Here is a 19,500-nt window from a genome sequence, read left to right as displayed (position 1 = left end):
TCAAACACATTTGAAGCCTCTGCTTGATTCATATCTCTTAACCTCCCATTGTCCGAAGCTAAGTCACATGACCACACTAAAGTCTGGTCTGCCCATCCTGAAGCCAAAGCAAGTCACAAATCCCAACGTCAGTGGAGCAAGGCAGTATATACCTCTCGTGGCAATGGGGCAGAGGGGAAGGAGGGGTTGGGAGGATGGAGAGGAAGGGAGTGAATATTTTTGAAGTGTAATCCAATCTACCATAATGTGGAAAATAATTTAAACTCTGGTTTTTTTTTTTAATTGGCAAAGGACATAAACATAATTTTGCTGAAGAAATAAACATGCCTAATAAACATGAAAAATGTTTAACTTCACTAATATCAAAAGAAATGCAAATTAAAATAATATTTAATCAAAGAAGTGATGATGTTCATTGCTAGCAAGGATAACAGAGATGAACACTCGCTCTGTTGATAGATGTATAAATTTGTAAGCAGTTTGGCAATTCTACGAAGAGTCTTAAAATCATTCATACTTTTTGACCGAGTAATTCTCTTTCTATAACTTTTTCCTAAGGAAATAATCAAAGAAGGGGGTAAAAATGAATTTATGTTCACAGCATTATATAATGAAAATTGGAAATAATATAATAAATGTCTAGTAGTAGTTTTTTGTTTTTTTTTTTTAGTAGGAGACTAGTTAAATTATAGTAACTGTAGGATATGGTACATGGAACATCATAGTTTATCAACGGTAGTACAGAGCACCTGTAAATACCAGGTGATGTTGAAAGCATCTATGCGCTAGGCATTACCTTAAGCGTTTAACCTGTATTAACTTTGATCCTTACAGGAACTCTATGAGGTAAGCACTTGATCCCCATTTTAAAAATGAGGAAATTGAGCACAGAAAGATTAAGTTACTTGCCAACAGTCATACATGTAGGAAGTGGATGTGACTCTGAATACAAAACAGTATAGCTCCACAATCAAATAGTAAATAGGTTACAAAGCTAGAATTTGCACCTAGGCCTTGTGATTATTTTCATTCTACCATACTACCTTCTAAGTTTACATAATGCTCTGAACTCTTCGCAGTGGTAAAAGGTTAAACTCATGGTAAACAAAAACAGAAAGATCAGACAGGGTGCTGTGATATCCATACAAGTGTCAAATAAATTTATGTTTGAGAAGGCACAAGAAAGGTACTTGGAGGGAGAATAATTCAAACTGTACTTTGGTCCTAATGACCAAATTCATGGAAAACCAAAGGCCACTACCAGAGACTGCTATTTCATATTAATAGTAGCACTCTTATTAGAGCAATATGGAGTCAGTCCAAATATGAAAATAATTTCTCTCGGACAGAAAATTGAAAGTCATTTTTGAATAGGAAGGAAATAAAAACTGACCTGTTAGTGTTGGTTTAGTGATGGTAGAATAGTTTGACTTGATTAATTTGCTTACGGTTGTTCTCCTTTAAGGTCTTAAAATTCACTTCTTAAGATATGTCAGGGATAATCAGGGGACTTTTTAAATCTGGGTGTTTTCTTAATATATATTGTTAATAAGCAAGGAATGTTGCCAGCATACTCTTAGAATGTAATGAACAAAGTATGAGAAGAATACAGTGAGCTAATACTTGGTACTTTGAATGAGTTGTAAGACATGGTTTTCTTGGAAAGTCTTTTAATTGTGTGTATTTATTTTGAAATCATAAAGCATTGTCTTAGTGATCTAGTGCTACTGTGAGAGAATACCACAAATGGATGGCTTTAACAAAGAGAAATTGAGTCTTTCACAGTCTAGTACGCCAGAAGTCCAAGTTAAGGGGTCAGCTCCAGGAAAAGGCTTTCTCTCTCTGTTAACCCTAGAGGAAGGTCCTTCTCATCAATCTTCCCCTGGACTAGGAGCTTCTCCGTGCAGGAACCCCAGGTCCAAAGGGCGTGCTTTGCTCCCGGCGGTGCTTTTTTGGTGGTATAAGGTCCCCCTGTCTCTCCACTCACTTCTCTCTTTTATATCTCAAGAGATTGGCTCAAGACACAGTCCACTCTTCTAGACTGAGTCCTGCCTCATCAACATAACTGCTGCTAATCCCATCTCATCAACATCATAGAGATAGGATTTACAACACATAGGAAAATCGCATCAGATGACAAAGTGGTAGACAGTCACACAATACTGGGAATCATGGCCTAGCCAAGTTGATACACATATTTTGGGGGGACACAATTCAGTTCATAACAGGCATTCATAAGCTTCAAAATTCAAAAAGTACAAAATGGAAGTGAGCCGTTGCCTACCCACCCTGGCCTCCTAACACTCCCCCAGTTCTGTCCTAATCTTTCAGAGATAAGCACTATTACCAGTTTCTTGTGTTTTATTCCAGAGATAGTCTGTGCACTTGCAAAAGTATATGTACATGGTCCCCTCCTTTTGCAAATGACACACACCTTCACCTTGGTCTGCATTTGCCCTATGGCAATACATCTGGGAGATCACATAGAATCAACACAGGAGGAACTTCCTTGTTCCTCCCACCACCCCCCCCAACACTTTTATTTTCATTGTGGTAAAATATATGTAAAATTAACCATTTTAACCATTTAGGAATGTACATTTTAGTGGCATTAAGTACATTCACAGTGTTGTGCAACCATCACTACTATTTCCGAAACTTCTCCATCATCCCAAAATGAAACTCTTACCCACTAAGTAATAACTTCCATTCCCCCGGTAACCTCTATTCTAAGGCGCCCTGGTTGTATGGTGGTTAAGTGCTCAACCACTAACCAAAAGGTTGGTGGTTTGAACCCACCAGCCTCTCCACAGGAGAAAGATGTGGCATCCTGCTTCCATAAAGATTACAGTCTTGGAAACCCTAAGGAGTAGTTCTACTCTATCCTGTAGGGTCACAGTGAGTCAGAATCGACTTGACGTCATACAACAACAACCTCTATTCCACTTTCTTCTCTGAATTTGCCTATTCTAGATACCCCATACAAGTGGAATCATACAATTTTTGTCCTTTTGTGTCTGATTTATTTCACTTAGCATATGTTTTCAGGTTTCATCTATGTTGTAGCATGTATCAGAACTTCATTCCTTTTTATGACCAAATCATATTCCGTTGTATTATAAACCACATTCTACTTATCCACTCAAAGGGAGCTCAGCAGTAATGCCTGGAGATCTGCATCCAAGAAGTCACAGCCTCGAAAGCCCTATGGCACAGTTCTGCTCTGCGCAAATGGGATTGCCATGAGTGGAAATCAACTCGAAGGCCACTAATAACAATATCCCTGTGCCAGTACCACACTGTCTTGATTACTGTAGCTTTATAGTAAGTTTTGCAATCACAGAGTGTAAGTCCTCCAACTTTGTTCTTCTTTTTCAAGATTGTTTTGACTATTCAGGATCCCTTGAAATTCCATATGAATATTAGGATGTGTTTTTCTATTTCTGCGAAAAATGGCATCGAGATTTTCATAGGGATTGCACTGAATCTTTATATCACTCTGAGTAGTGTTGTCATCTTAATAGTAGTTAATAATACTAAGTCTTCCAATCCATGAACACAAGATGCTTTTTCATTTCATTTAGGTATTCTTTAATTTCTTACAGGAATAGTTTGTAGTTTTCAGAATGTAAGTCTTTTGCCTCCTTGGTTAAATCTTATCCTAAATATTTTATTCTCTTTGATGCTATGTAAATGAAATTTTGTTCATTTCTTTTTTTGGATTGTTCATTGCTAGTGTATAGAAATATAACTGATTTTTGTGTGTTGATTTTGTATCCTGTAAGGAGTCCCTAGGTGGTGCAGCTTATGTGCTCAGCAACTGACCCATTCAAGTCACTTAGAGGTACCTCATAAGGAAGACCCAGCAATCTTCTTCAAAAAAACTGACCATTGAAACCCTAGGGAGCACAGTTCTACTCTGACACACATGGGGTTGCCATGAGTCAGTCAACTCAATGGCAACTGGTTTTTTAACTTAGCCGAATTCATTTATTAGCTCTCAAAGATTTTTTTTTGTGGTTTCTTTAGGGTTTTTGATGTAATAAGGTCATGTCACCTGTGAACAGAGATAATTTCACTTCTTCTTTTTCAATTTGGGTGTCTTTTATCTCTTTTTCTTGCCTAATTGGTCTGACTAGAACTTCCAGTACCGTATTGAATAGAAGTGGCAAAAATGGTCATCCTTGTCTTGGTCCTGATGTTAGGGAAAAAGCCTCAGTCTTTCATCATTAAGTATGATGTTAGGCGTTTTTCATAGCTGGCCTTTATCATGTTGAGGAAGTTCTCTTCTATTTCTAGTTTGCCAAGTGTTTTTATCATGAAAGAGTATTGGATTTTGTCAAATGCTTTCTCATCAATTGAAATGATCATATGGGTTTTTTTTTCCTTCAATTTATTAGTACTGTATATTGGGTTTTTTGGGTATATTATATTGATTGATTTTTGTATGTTGAGCCACCCTTGCATTCTAGAGATAAATCCCACTTGATTATGGTATATATATATGAGGACTTTTTTTGTTGTTTTTTGAGGATTTTAAAATTTTTGTTTATTGTTGAGTTTTCAGAGTTCTTAAAACATTCCAGTTACTAGTCCTTTGTCAGAAAATATTTGCAAATATTTTCTTTTCTCTCAGTCTTCAGCTTGTCTCTCTCTTTTTTTTTATTAATAGAATTTTTTTTTTTAGTACAATTTTAGATACACAAAATAATTGAGTAGGTAGTACGTGTTGTTGTTAGGTGCTGTCAAGTCGGTTCCAACTCATAGCAAACAAACACTACCCAGTCCTGTGCCATCCTCATAAAGTTGTTATGCGTGAGCCCATTGTTGCAGCCACTGTCAGTCCATCTCCTTGAGGATCTTCCTCTTTTTCACTGACCCTCTACTTTACCAAGCATGATGTCCTTCTCCAGGGACCGATCTCTCCTGATAACACATCCAAAGTATGTGAGACAAAGTCTCACCATCCTTGCTTCTAAGGAGCATTTTGGCTGCACTTCTTCCAAGACAGTTCTTTTGGCAGTCCATGGTATATTCAGTATTCTTTGCCAACACCACAGTTCAAAGGCGTCAGTTCTTCTTGGGTCTTCCTTATTCATTATCCAGCTTTCTCATTCATATGAGGCAATTGAAAACACCGTGGTTTGGGTCAGGCACATCTTAGTCCTTAAAGTGACATCTTTGTTTTTTAACACTTTTAATACATAGAGTTTCATATATTAACCTCTCCCCAATCCTTACCGCTGCACAGAATTTTTCCTGTTATTAACATCTTGCATTAGTATAGTACGTTTGCTACAATTAATGAACCAATATTGATAATTATTACTAACTATAGTCCATAGTTTACATTGAAGTTTACTCTGTGTTGTACAGTTCTATGGATTTTGACAGATGGCATAATGACACGTATCCCCCATTACAGTTTTGTATAGAATAATTTCACTACCTTAAAAATCCCCTGTGCTTCACCTATTTATCCCTCCTTCCTCCCTCATCCTTCTGCCCACCTCCATCCCCTAGCAACCACTGATCTTTTTGCAATCTCCATAGTTTAACTTTTTCAAAATGTCGTATAGTTTGATTCATACAATACATAGCCTTTTCAGACTGGCTTCTTTCACTTGGGAATATGGTTTTAAGGCTCCTCCATGTCTTTTCATGGCTTGATAGCTCATTTCTTTTTATCATTGAATAATATTTCATTGTGTGGATGTAGCTCAGTTGGTTTATCCATTCTTCTGCTGATGAACATCTTGGTTGTTTCCAATTTTTGGCAGTTATGAATAAAGCTACTATAAATATCTGTGTGTAGGTTTATATGTGGGCCTAAGTTTTGAACTCATTTGGGTCAAATACTTAAGAGCCTGATTGCTGGATTGTATGGTAAGACTATGTCTTGCTTTGTAAGAAACTGCCTCACTGTCTTCCAAAGAAGTTTGTACCATTTTGCATTCTCACCAGCAATGAATGAGTATTCCTGTTCCTCCACATCCTTGTCAGCATTTGGCATTGCTGTTTTGTTTTTTTTTTTTTTTCTGGCCTTTGTAATAGATTTCAGTGGCATCTCGTTACTGTTAATTTGCAGCTCCCTAATGACATGTGATGTTGAGCAGCTTTTCATATGCCTATTTGCCATCTGTATATAATCTTTGGTGAGGTGTCTTTTCAGACCTCTTAACCACTTTTTAATAGGGTTGTTTGTTTTCATATTGTTGAGTTTTAAGAGTTCTCTGTATGCTTTGGATACAAGTTATTGGATAACATTTGCAAGTATTTTCTCCCAGTCTGCAGCTTGTCTTTTCATCCTATTTATAGAACCTCTCATAGAGTAAAAGGTTTTAATTTTCAGGTGGCTAAAAGACACATGAGGAAATGCTTGCTATCACTAGCCATTAAAAAAAAAAAAGCCATTAGAGAAATGCAAATCAAAACTACGGTGAGATACCATCTCACCCCGACATTACTGGCACGAATCAAAAAAAACAGAAAATAACAAAATGTTGGAGAGGCTGTGGGGAGATTGGAACTCGTATGCACTGCTGGTGGGAATGTAAAATGACACAATCATTTTGGAAAACGATATGGCACTTCCTTAAAAAGCTAGAAATAGAAATGCCATACGATCTAGCAGTCCCACTCCCAGGAATATATCCTAGAGAAATAAGAGCCATCACATGTATAGATTTATGCACAACCATGTTCATTGCAGCATTATTCACAATAGCAAAAAGATGGAAATAACCTAAGTGCCCATCAGCTGATGAATGGATAAATAAATTGTAGCACATCATACAATGGAGTACCACACAACAATAAAGAACAATGATGAATCTGCGAAACATCTGGAGAGCGTTATGCTGAGTGAAATAAGTCAATCATAAAAGGTCAAGTATTGTATGAGACCACTATTATGAAAGTGTTTACACACAGAAAGAAACAATCTTTGATGGTTACGAGGGAAGGGTGGAGGGGGGGGAACACTAACTAGACCATAGATGAGTAATAACTTTGGTAATGGGTAAGACAGTACACAATACTGGGGAAATCAGCACAACTTGACCAAGGCAAGGTCATGGGCACTTTGTAAACACATTTATACTCCCTGAGGGACGGAATTACTGGCCTGAGGCCTAGGGACCATGGTCCTGGAGGACATCTAACTCAACTGGCATAACATAGATTATTAAGAAAATGTTCTACATCTTACTTTGGTGAGTAGCGTCTAGGGTCTTAAAAGCTTGGTCGTGGCCATCTAAGATACTCCACTCACCCCACCCCATCTGAAGCAAGAAAGAATGAAGAAAACTGCAGACACAAGGGAAAGATTAGTCCAAAGGACTAACAGACCACAACTACCACAGCATCCACCAGACTAAGTCCAGCACAACTAGATGGTGTCTGGCTACCACCACCGACTGCTCTGACAGGGATCACAGTGAGGATCCCAGACACAGCTGAAGAAAAATGTAGAACAAAATTCTAACCCACAAAAAAAAACCAGACTTAATGGTCTGACAGAGACTGGAGAAACCCCGAGAGTATGGTCCCCGGACCCCCTCTTAACTCAGTACTGAATCCTTTCCTGGTGTTCACCCTTCAGCTAGAAATTAAACAGGCCCATAAAACAAAACAAGACTAAACAGACACACCAACCCAGGGGCAAGGACGAGAAGGCAGGATGGGACAGGAAAGCTGACAGTGGGGAACCCAAGGTTGAGAAGCAGAGAGTGTTGACGCATCGTGGAGTTGGCAACCGGTGTCACGAAACAGCATGTGTATTTAATGAGAAACTAATTTTCTCTGTAAACCTTCATCTAAAGCGCAATTTAAAAAAAGAAAAAAAAAGTTTTTAGTTTCGATGAAGTCCAGCTTACCAATTTTCCCTTTTATGGATTGTGTTTTTGCTGTTGTTTAAGAACACTTTGCCTAGCCTTAGGTCCCAAAGTTGTCTTTTTTTTTTTCCATAAAAGTTTTATACTTTTATGTTTTGCATTTAAGTTAATTTTTGTATAAGGTATGAGACTTACGGTTCATTGTTTTTGCCTCTGTATGTCCAGTTGCTCCAGCATTGCTTGCTGAAAAAGCTGTCTTTTGAATCGCTTTGCACCTGTGTCAAAAATCAGTCAGGCACACTTCACACCACTAGGGTGGCTTTTATCAGAAAAACGTAAAATAACAAGTGTTGGCAAAGTTTTGGGGAAATTGGAACCCTCTTGCATTGCTGGTGGGATTATAAAGGGTATAGCAGCTGTGGAAAACAGTTTGGCAATTCCTTAAAAAATTAAACCTTGAATTACCATATGACCCAGGAATTGTCCTTGTCCCCAGTTCAATTTGACAAGTACTAATTGAGCCCCCCTATTTTTTAAAAAAGGGTATAGTCATATAGGAGAAAAGAGGTATGTGTGTATACATAATAAAAGTATAAGCACAAACAAAATATTTTGTGAGAAGAATATCATAGAAAGGAGAAATGACCTTTTTTCTAAACTTAAATGTGTTATTTTTCCTTTGCTGATTTGTATTATTAAATTTTTATTAATCTTAGAACTATTAACTTGAAAGGGGTTTTTATAACTCTCACTGCTTTTCTCAAACCCCCAACTCAATCTTTCCCTCTTTACTCTTACAGACCACCTTGTCTCCTATTACTTTGAGAAAATTGAACTTATCAAGAATTATTTTCTCTCAACTACTGCCTACTTATATGCTTATTTACCACAAATCCATTCTTACCACTTTTTCCCGGTGATGGGTAACAAGGTATCCCTCCTCTTTGTGCCCTGATTTATTTCCACCGGTCTCTTTAAGAGTGTTTCTCTGATAGTCATCCCTTTTCTTTCCTAAACCTTCAGCCTCTTTGTCATTACTGGGTCCTTTCCTTCGGCCTGTATCCATGCTCAAAAATCTCTCATCCTAAAAAGACTTCCCTACATCACTGACCCATGTGATCTAGCCTCTGTTCTTTTCTCATTCCTACATTTCAAGGCTGTAGTCTGCCTCGTCTGTTTCTATTTCTGTGGTGACAACTTATTTAGTAATTAAAACTAATTTTCAAACTTTAAAATGTATGTAAATGTAGGATTAGGACTTATATTTTGAAAGGGATAAAGAGAAGCTCTGTAACATTTGAGAGACCTCTGTAGTCTCTTTGAATCTGTAGTATATGGAAATACAGGGAGGATGAACTCAACTAAGTGTATTCAAATGCAGCGTGATTCCTTTCATAGATTGAAGACTTCTGTTTCTCGTTGTGTTCTTGCCCTTTTGGGGCTTGTATTATTTTGATGGTTCCAAATTTGCAACTCCCAAATTTGTATCTCAAACTTATTTTTATTTCCAGTTGCTTCCTGGGCTTCTCTACCTTGATGTGTCGTAAGTACCTCAAACTCAGCATTTCTAAAACTACTCATTTTCTTCCTAAGCTTACTCTAGGCCCCATGTTCTGTGCCTCAATTCATGATGCCATCCCACCCAGTCACTCAGAGTAAAATCCTGGGAGTTATCCTTGACTCCACCCTTTATCTCACCTTCAGCATTCACCAAGTCCTGCCAGTTTTAGTTACTAAATATTTCTCAGTCTTTCCCTTATCTCTGTATGCCTTGTACCTCTGCTTAATTCTCAGTTCAGTACTCAATTCAGTGCTCAGTTTTATACTAAATCTTCCTTTCCTGGCTGTTCCCCCTCCTCAGAGCTGACTTCCTGATTCCTCCTCTGTGCACAGCTCTACAACTGCATTTATACGTTGTGTTTGTGTTTACTTTGTATCTCTCCTCTTTTAGACTTAGTCCTTAATGATTCGTCAGTATATTCCTAGAATATACTTGGTTACCCAGTAGACATTCAGCATATGTTTATTTAATATACAAGTGAACAGATTTTTATTTGTTTTTAATCTCAAGTATTGTACCAATATAATCCATAATGCAGCTTATGGTAGACTCTCAGTAAACATTTTTGAATTAGTAAATGAATTCTGTGTACTATTTTTTCTTTTTTTATTATAAAAACAATATAGCAACATTAAAGATTTGTTTAAATCATCTATAAAATACCACCATTCTAGTAACAACTATTTTCTTTTGCCCACTTTCTTCCTTTTTCTTTTATCTTTGATTACACAAGTAGAACATGGATATATACCACTCAGTGTAAAAAAAAAAAAAAAAAGGTTTAAATAATAAAAAAAAATGTAAAAAGTGGGTCGTCTTAATCTTCTCTCATCAGAAATAACCACCTCTGTTTCTATAAATGTAATGTTGTATACAGTGTAAAATCATAGAATGTGTATAGTTTTTAAATTCTGTTTTTCCAGTTTCTTATAAATGTTTTTAATGTTACATCATAGTTTTATGGAACTGTTTTTCCATTTTGGAGTTGATCTGGACTCAGAGAAACAATGCTGTTTAATACAAAGAGTTCATAAAGTGGAAAAGAGGCAGAGTCTAGATTCAGACCCAGATCTTCTTTCAGTCCATTTATCTTTTCACTTATTGACTGCCTTTCTAAACTTCACTTTTCTTAAATTAACAGTAAAATGCAAATAATAGTGTCTGTCTTGCCTGCCTTGAGGGTAAAGATAATAATCACCTAAAAGAGTAATACATGTGACCCCCCATATTAATTAAGCAGTACTAAAAAAAAAAAAAATTTTTTTTTTTTTTTAAAGGTCGCAATGAGTAGGAATCGACTCCACGGCACTGGGTTTCACTGGGTAAAGGTCAGGGGGAGCCCCGGAGGTGCAGTAGTTAAGAGCTATAGCTGCTAAACAAAAGGGTCCACAATTGGAATTCATCAGCCACTCCTTGGAAGCCCTGTGGGGCAGTTTTGCTGTGTCCTATTTTTTATAGGGTTGCTATGGGTAGGAATCATCTCAGTGGCAACATGTTTAGTTTTTTGTTTGTTTGTTTGGTTTAAAGGTCAAAGAAGTATCTGTATGTGTACAGCTTTCAGAAAACAGTATTAATCTCATAATTCAATGGTGTTCTCTTTTTTTTAGGTTATAGGAATAGAAGCAGGACTTGCTAGATGCTAAACTTATTCAGAACTCAGCTTACCTATAACAGCTTTGGAAGATGTGGCCAGTTTGTCTCTTTTATTTGTTTTCTTATTTAAGCTCAGGTTACAAACTACTAAATTATTACCAGAGTAGAAAGGTTTCAGCTGAAAAGAAAATCATTCACTTTCTCTTCACATGGTGCCACTTTTTTTATTTTTAGAATATCCTTTCTGAAACATGGTTGAGGATGATTTCCTTATGTAAGTTTTCTGGTTTCTCTCATAGCACTTTTCCCAACACATTCTGCTTTATCCTTGCTATGACTGTGGGCACAAAATTCTTAAGAGGTTTATTTTTATTTGTTTTAGAGTCAGTAGATACCATTTCCATAAGTGTGTCCAGTATGAATTATGCTTCTAAAGTGGCAGGTATTTAATAGATAGAAAGCTTAACTTAGAATAGCAATGACTTGATTTCCTGAGATTCTGGACATCACTGAATTGGGCTACCAGAGTTAGCCAAGAGAGAATAAGATGTAATTGCTTGCCTAGAGTGATAATATCTTTCCAGTTCATCTCCTGAATACCAATGAAGGCATATGATTTCAGGGAGATGATAAAGATCAAATAAGGGGAATAATTAGAATAAATTATAGCATATGTAGACCAGGTGTGTGCTACTTATTATTTGAAGAAGTCCATAAAATAAGACATTAGTTACTCAGAAATATTCTGGAGTAATATGTTTTTTTAAAGTCAGTAAGTCCTCATGTATGTGTCATAGAAATTTCATAGAAATAATATGGGCTTAGGAAAGAGGGAGGCACTTGACTCATTGTACCATTTTATGAATTATACTCCAAGGATAGGACTTGTGCTTAAAATCTAGGAGACATAACAGAAAACTAGCACATTGCTTTTAATTTGTTACTTTTTTTCTCCCCCCAATCTTTTTTTATATGATAATTTGTATCACTAGTTAGGAAAGGGAAGAAAATCAGCTTTCAGTAATAAGACTTGGTATTATCTATACTCACTTGAAAAATATTCGTTTCATTACCTCCAGCTGAAGGTATCTGTTTCTGTATTCTCCTCTTTGCACTTTTTGTAGCAAACAAAACCATAGCTTGTTGTTAGGAAAACTAAATAAGATAATATAAAGCTTCTAGCACATAGTAAGCACCCAATTGATTTTAAACAAGAGTTGCTAATACTATTTACCGTTAAGTTTCTTGTGTTTTTGTGTCAATCTTTTAAAATATGTAGATAAGAGTATGAATTGTATTAAGTTGCTTGATTTGCTTTATCTTTGCAATCCTTAGTAAATGAGGTATAGAATTTTTTTAATGCAGCCATGATATCAATTACTGAATGCTAGTACTCAGACCCTGTATCTGTCTATAGGATGAAATAAACAGATATGTCAAAGCACATATTTTGTTAGGCCTTTTAAATTATTAATTCATATAACACAGTGCCGTAGTAAGTTACTCAACCCAGTGAGTAATGTGCTTTTGATAAAGAAAAGTTTTTGTAGAAATAGTTTAAACATGAAAACATATTTATATCCAGACTTGACTGTTCATTAGAATCACCCATGGACCTTTTTAAAAATATCAATTTCTGTTCTCCACCATTGACTTTCCAGGAGAAGGAACTGAACAGTGGTATGCTGAGAAATGTTTAACAAATCAGCTCTTAGGTAGGGGTGGGAGGCACTGATTTGTAGTGTTTACCCATTTCTACCATATAAATACTCCCACCATGGTCAATTTCTTAAAATTTAACTGTCAGTTCTCATGAGCTGATATGAACTCTTAACACTGGAGCTCTGAGATATGTTTTTTTGTGTTTTTTTTTTTTTAACCAGTTAAGTAATGCTGATGCAAGCAACCTCCCAATCACTTATCTTTCTAAAATACAGGTCTGACCTTAAGTCACAATAAGGCACTCCACAGTCAGATCCAGAATTTCTTTTCCAGCCTCATTTCAAATCATACTCATCCCCTTCCATCTTCTGTATTTCATGTACACTAGATTTAGATTATTTGCAGCTTCTCAAACACACCTTGCACTTTTTTACTCCCATGCCTCTTCGTATCTTCCTTCAGCCTTAAATGACCCTACCTTATCTGTCTGACTTCTGCAATACTGTTTATCCTTCTAGAAATAACTCAAATGCTGCTTCCTCTTATTTTCCATGTTGGAAACATTCCCATTCTCCTAGCACTTTGTTTATACTTCATTTTAACACTAAATATCATTAATAATAAATGTATGTTTCACTAATTAGATTATAAACTTCTAAAGGGTGCTTTTAAATCATCCTGCACCTACTTAATACCTAAAACTGAGTAATAAACACTTGCTTTTCTGTGTTCTTTTTTTTTTTTTTTTCTTTCTTTCTTTGTTTCTCACTAGGAAGGATTGCGGATAATGCGTGATACATCTTAATCTTTTTTCATAATATTTTACTTCCTTACTTTTTCAGTGGAATGTTTCAATGCCTTTGGGAAACTGTCCAAAATTGAAACTTGCTTCACACTGGATGTGGTGTGCCCTTTTTTCCTGCTGATTCAGGACCATGTTAGCAGGTTTCCGCCCATATTCTGCACCTAAAGAATAGCATCTTGATGATGACTGTGTAACTTAAAAAGGAATTTCACTGGAGAATATGTGCAGGACCTAAGAGCCAAAAAGATTAAATTATATAACTGTGTTTGTGAGTTATTGTTATTATTCTGAATTTAGTGCACTTTACAGTGCCTCTGGCGTAAAGTCAAATGTTACTTTACAATTTTCTCAGCATAAAGTTAAATGAGGCCTTTGTATCAGTAAACAACCTCTAACAGAATCAAGAAGAGCGTGCTTTGCTTGGTAACTTGGGGGAAATTTGCTTTCGTCTACGCCCTGACGGTAAATTCCTCATCAGTCTTTCTGGCATTTCATCTAGAGTTAGAATTATCTGATCGCCTTCACCATAAAGTATTGACAGAATCTAGCTGTGTGAGGGAAATGTTCTAACGTAAAAGCAATCCAAGAATTTCTTGAAGCGAAGGTAACACATTCTTTGTTAGTGGTTCAGAATTTTTTTTTCCCCCATTGAGCTGCCACCTGATGGCAGAAATTAAAATGGCATCTTTTCTAACAATGAAAACTTCTATCACAGTTATTTGGGTTTGTATGTATTCAGCATAGACCTCCAAAACTCCAAATGAACATTTGTACAAATATGATATATTTGACAAATGTGCGATAATGACTTTGGACTTTAGGGGAATCATATTTGTTGTTATTTAACTTTTGTTACTTATTATTTAAGGTCCCTGAGCGGCACAAGTGGTTTGTGCTCTGCTATTAACCGAAAGGTTGGTGGTTCGAATCCACCCAGTGGCGCTTTGGAAGACAGGCCTGATGGTCTACTTCCATAATATTACAGCCATTGAAAACCCCATGGAGTGCAGTTCTACACTGACACACATGGAATCTGTTTTTCAGTTAGCTGTATGTAATGAAGATTTTTACTCAAGTGTATTTATTTTCTCTTCACCTCTTCCCTTTTCTTTCTTCAGAACGAGGTCACTCAGACACCATGGTGTTCTTTTACCTGTGGATTGTCTTTTGCACCATCAGTTCCTGCTATACCCTCATCTGGGATCTGAAGATGGACTGGGGTCTCTTTGATAAGAATGCTGGAGAAAATACCTTCCTCCGGGAAGAGATTGTTTACCCCCAAAAAGTATGTACACAGAACGTTTGTGTGTGAAAACTCAAGTGTTCCACCAGCTAAATCCTGTTGTAGTACAATAATGCCCCGTTGTTCCCTCCGCCCTCCTCCCAATATAGCAGTGATGCAAGCTTTGAACTGCTTGTTCTGATAGATGAGCAGGTGAGTAATGTCTAAAACTGATGAATCAAAATGTAGCAGTATACACACATTATTTAGAAATCTAAAAGGCGTATATTATAAAAAATAGCTATAGATATTGAAAATATTTGTCTCTAGGGTATGGGAAGAGAAGTTGGCAAGGGGACTACTGTTTTTTGGTTAATTGCCTTCTGACATTGACTAGTATTACTTTGTTAAAAAAAAAAAAAAAGGTTTTTAAATAAAATATACATACTAGAATGTAATTGCAATCAGATCAAGGATCTCACCTGGCTTGAACTTCTGCGTCTAGAAGAGAGCCTAATATACAACATGAAAATAAAATATATTTGTTAAATAAATACTGTAATTCAGTAAAACTTCATTTTGAATATTGAGCCTTTTAAGAAAAAATGGAATTGGTGGAAATCTTTCTAAAATACACTGTGTACTTCTCTGCAAAAAAAAAATTAGAATATAACCCTTATTCGTCTTTAACCTGTGCTTATTGAAAGACTGATGAGGAATTTACCTGTCCGGGCATGTATGAACATTCCCGTCACTGTCAGAGGCATGCGTATTCGCGAGAAATGTGATGGTGAGCACACTCAATTTGCTTACTGTTCCTCAGGCCTATTACTACTGTGCCATCATTGAGGATGTGATACTGCGCTTTGCTTGGACTATCCAAATCTCAATTACCTCCACGACTTTGTTGCCTCATTCTGGAGACATCATTGCTACTGTCTTTGCTCCCCTTGAGGTTTTCCGGTAAGCAAACTAGTAAAAAGTTTATCAAAGATTGTTTTTACCTAAAAGAGGTTCAATACTTATAGAATTTATTGTAACTTTTGCTTGAAAAACTTAAATTTCCACACTTTTCCCTCAAACTTCTCATCAACCTCAGAGTTGGAAAATTCTAATTGAGGGATTTAGAGTTTAATATGTACAAAGTTGAAATAACTATTGATGATGACTTATAAGCTTTTTTATTAGAATTGCGTTCCACTGGAAGAGTCATGTGTAGAAATTGAAAGGTAAAAAGGCTTATTACAGAAATTTAAATCTTTTGAGAATCACATCATGCAATTTAGTCATCTGAGTTATTCAGCCCACCCTTCTTACTGTGAAAACAATTAAAATGCCAAATAAGATGTTTTTTAAATCTTCCTAAAAGCATCAACCATTTGACAAGATAGCCCAAAATGTAAAGGAAAGCAGGAACCCCAAGGTAAGCAGAGCATTAAGGCCACTTTTGCTGTAAAGAAACTTGCCACACCTGGAGGCTTTGAGATTCAGTTGTGATGGCCAATTCAAATTTGTATGTACTTAACAGCATAGCTTGAAAATATAAAGGGAAAAGTTGACATTGCTAAAAGGAGAAGCAGGTGATTTTTTGTGTGTGGTATATATATGTGTGCATATATATATTTATACATATATATAACAAAAAAACCAAACCCATTGCCATTGAGTCAATTCCGACTCATAGCAACCCTATAGGACAGAGTAGAACTGCTCCATAGAGTTTCCAAGGAGTGCCTGGTGGATTCAAACTGCAGACCTTTTGTTTAGCAGCCGTAGTACTTAACACCAGGGTTTCCTTATATGCATATATACCATATCTATATATATACCACACAGAAAAAATCCAGGTATCTATATGTAACAGAACATTTGCCATTTCAACAATCTTCACGCGTACAGTAGTTCAGTGACATTAATTATGCTTATCATGTTGTTCAGTCATCACTCTTGTCTTTTCCCACATTTTTCCATCACCCTTAACAGAAGCTTAGTGTCCACTAGGCATTGGGTCTTCCTTTCACCTTCCTTCCCTCTTGCTCCTGGTAACCACTAGTAAACTTTGATCTCCGTGTACTTGCCTATTCTAGATATCAAGGTGGGATCGTACAACATTTGTCCTTTTGTGACTGACTTATTTCAGCCAGCATAATGTTTTCAAGGTTCATCCCTGTTACAGCATGTTCCACAACTTAATTTCTCTTTATGGCTGAGTAATATTCCTTTGTGTGCATATGCCACATTTTGCTTATCTCTTCATCTGTTGATGAGCATTTAGGCTCTTTCCACCTTGTGGCTGTTGTGAATAGTGCTTTAAAGAACATTGGTGTACAGGTTTCTGTTTGCATTCCTGCCTTCACTTCTAGAATTGGGATTGCTGGTCCTCCGATCTTAATAAATGGTGTCACCATTCACTCAAATCAAAAACCTAAGACAACTCACATCCCCTGTCAGTAAGTCCTGGCAGCTCCATCTTCATAAATAAATTCCTGAGCTGTCTGCTTCTCATCATCTGTTATTAGTATTTTAATCCAAGTCATCATTATCTCTTTACTGGATGACTGCAACAGCCTTCTAATAGGTCTTCCTTCAGTTGTTCTCGTCTCCCTTCAGTCTGTTCACAGTGCAGCAGATAAAATGATCTTTTTAAAACAAATCACATCTCTCTCCTGCTCAGAACTCTGTTTTCCATCACTCTTAAAATCCAAACTCTTTACTACGGCACTTTGTGAATCAGGCCCTTTTTTGCCTCTCCATCTTTATCTCCTGCCATTCGTTTTAACCTCACTTATTCCACTTTAGTCCTACTCACCTTGTTGTTTCAGTGCATCGAAGGCTTTTCCCACGTGGGGCCACTTGGGATTTCCTATGCCTAGGACACGTTTCTCCAGCATCTTTATCTGACTCACTTCCTTGTATCTTCCAGGTTGCTGCTGGATGCCATCTCTTCAGAGAAGCTTTCCCCAATGAGCCTTACCATATCATACTCTATCCCTTTGCCCTGCTTTATCTTCGTTCAGAGCACTTATCTTTAGCTAATTATTTATTTACTTTTATATTGTCTGTCTCCGCCACTAGCAATTATGCTTCATAAGGGCAGGGGCTCTTTGTCTGCCTTATTCAGTCCCTTTCCCTTTCATATAGCAGTCGCTCTGTGAGTATTTGTGGAATAAAGCGAAAGAGAGGGGGTGTTCTGAAACTGCATTTCATGAGTCTTGTCCTGTTGCCTACTCTGCACTTACTTTTCTCCTCATATTTCCTATTTTATCTTAAGACTCTAGCCCTTCATTCCTTGTGTTTGTTTCCGTGAGTAGAAACTTGATATATTAGGAGGTTACAGGTAAGAGTACTATATTCAAATTTTGTAAATAATTTACTTGGTATAATGAAATATTTTTGAAGCAAATTTGATGTTATAAAAATGTTTATGCTTATTGAATTGTTTTGCTGTGTACATTCTGAACAACAAAATAAATAAGAAAATGCTTATGCTTGCTCTACCCTCTAAGGCGATTTGTGTGGAACTTCTTCCGCCTGGAGAATGAGCATCTGAATAACTGTGGTGAATTCCGTGCTGTGCGGGACATCTCTGTGGCTCCTCTAAACGCAGATGACCAGACACTCCTGGAGCAGATGATGGACCAGGACGATGGGGTACGAAACCGCCAAAAGAACCGGCCGTGGAAGTACAGCCAGAGCATATCCCTACGCCGGCCTCGCCTCGCTTCACAGTGAGTCTGGCTTCCACATCTGGGAGGCATATTCCCTTCAGGTTTTAGCATGGTATAACTATTTGCCGAGAAGCTATCAGGTTAATAGTAATTTCATATGAGTCAACCTGTAGAATGTTTTAATGAGCACATAGAGTGAAAATGTCATTAGTGCATAATTTATTAATTTGGCATTAAAGGTACACTGCCTGGGGAAAAATTCATTGGGAAGTTATTTACTTCAGTATTTTTGTATAACAATAATTTTCAGGTTACAAACTTTAGGAATGCTGACTCTGCCATTTGCCCTCTGTGTAACCTTGGCCAAATTAATCTCTTTATATTATCCTTCCACTGTAAAATGGGATGAATGTGGCTCCTGCTCATCAGGTGGTTGAGTAGATTCAATTCGTTATTACCTGGAACTTAAACCAGTTCCCAGTCAGAAAGACCTCGGTAGGTGTAAGCTGCTATTATTTTTTATCTTCTTATCAAATTTTTTTTTATCAAATACCTACAATAATATTTTTATCAGTCATTGGCTTTGTATATTCTTAAAAGTAATAATAAATGTAGGGTATATGATGGGAACATGTGAAATTTAGAGACAGTAGATAGCACAGTGGATTGGAAGGAAGGGGAAGACTTAAGTCAGGCATGAGCAGATTTTTAATGAATAAAGGAGTGTATGAATAGTCCAGAGGCGGCATAGTATGAGTAAAGACATAAAGACAGAAATGAGGGGCAGAAAGAAGAAACATGTGCCTGGAGTTGTAGTGAGAAGAATTTACCTGAATAGATGAAGTCTGATTGTAAAAGGCTGAAAGTTCAAGCTTGATCCTGTAGGTAGTGAAAAGTCACTCACAGAGAATATTTTCATAGAAGAATGACGTTACGAAATTAGTATTTTAGGAAGGTTTATTGGCACTGTGCAAGAAAAGGGAGAATTAAAGGCCAGAAGACCAACCGAAAGGCTACTGCAGTATTCTTAAGTATAGAACCGTGAGGACATGGATTAGGATGCTTACAGTAAAAAACAGGAGGTGGTAACAGTAACCACTGGTTATAAGGGAGTAGTATAGTAACTGCACAAAACTTTAACTTAATAAGTAAGG

General features: G+C 36.8%; 1 protein-coding gene across 1 annotated transcript in view; it reads left to right on the top strand.

Moving 5' to 3' along the window:
- Positions 1-19,500, top strand: part of XPR1 (xenotropic and polytropic retrovirus receptor 1) — a 270,301-nt gene that overhangs the window by 235,342 nt on the left and 15,459 nt on the right. Inside the window, exons 12-14 of the mRNA XM_003410859.4 lie at positions 14,575-14,741; positions 15,502-15,641; positions 18,185-18,406. Of these exons, the coding sequence (XP_003410907.1) occupies positions 14,575-14,741; positions 15,502-15,641; positions 18,185-18,406 (529 nt within the window). The remainder of the gene's footprint in view (positions 1-14,574; positions 14,742-15,501; positions 15,642-18,184; positions 18,407-19,500) is intronic.

Source organism: Loxodonta africana, chromosome 25 (assembly GCF_030014295.1).
Source record: "Loxodonta africana isolate mLoxAfr1 chromosome 25, mLoxAfr1.hap2, whole genome shotgun sequence".
NCBI lineage: Eukaryota > Metazoa > Chordata > Mammalia > Proboscidea > Elephantidae > Loxodonta > Loxodonta africana.
Note: the sequence above shows the minus strand (reverse complement) of the source record. Positions and strands in the feature narration are given on the sequence as shown.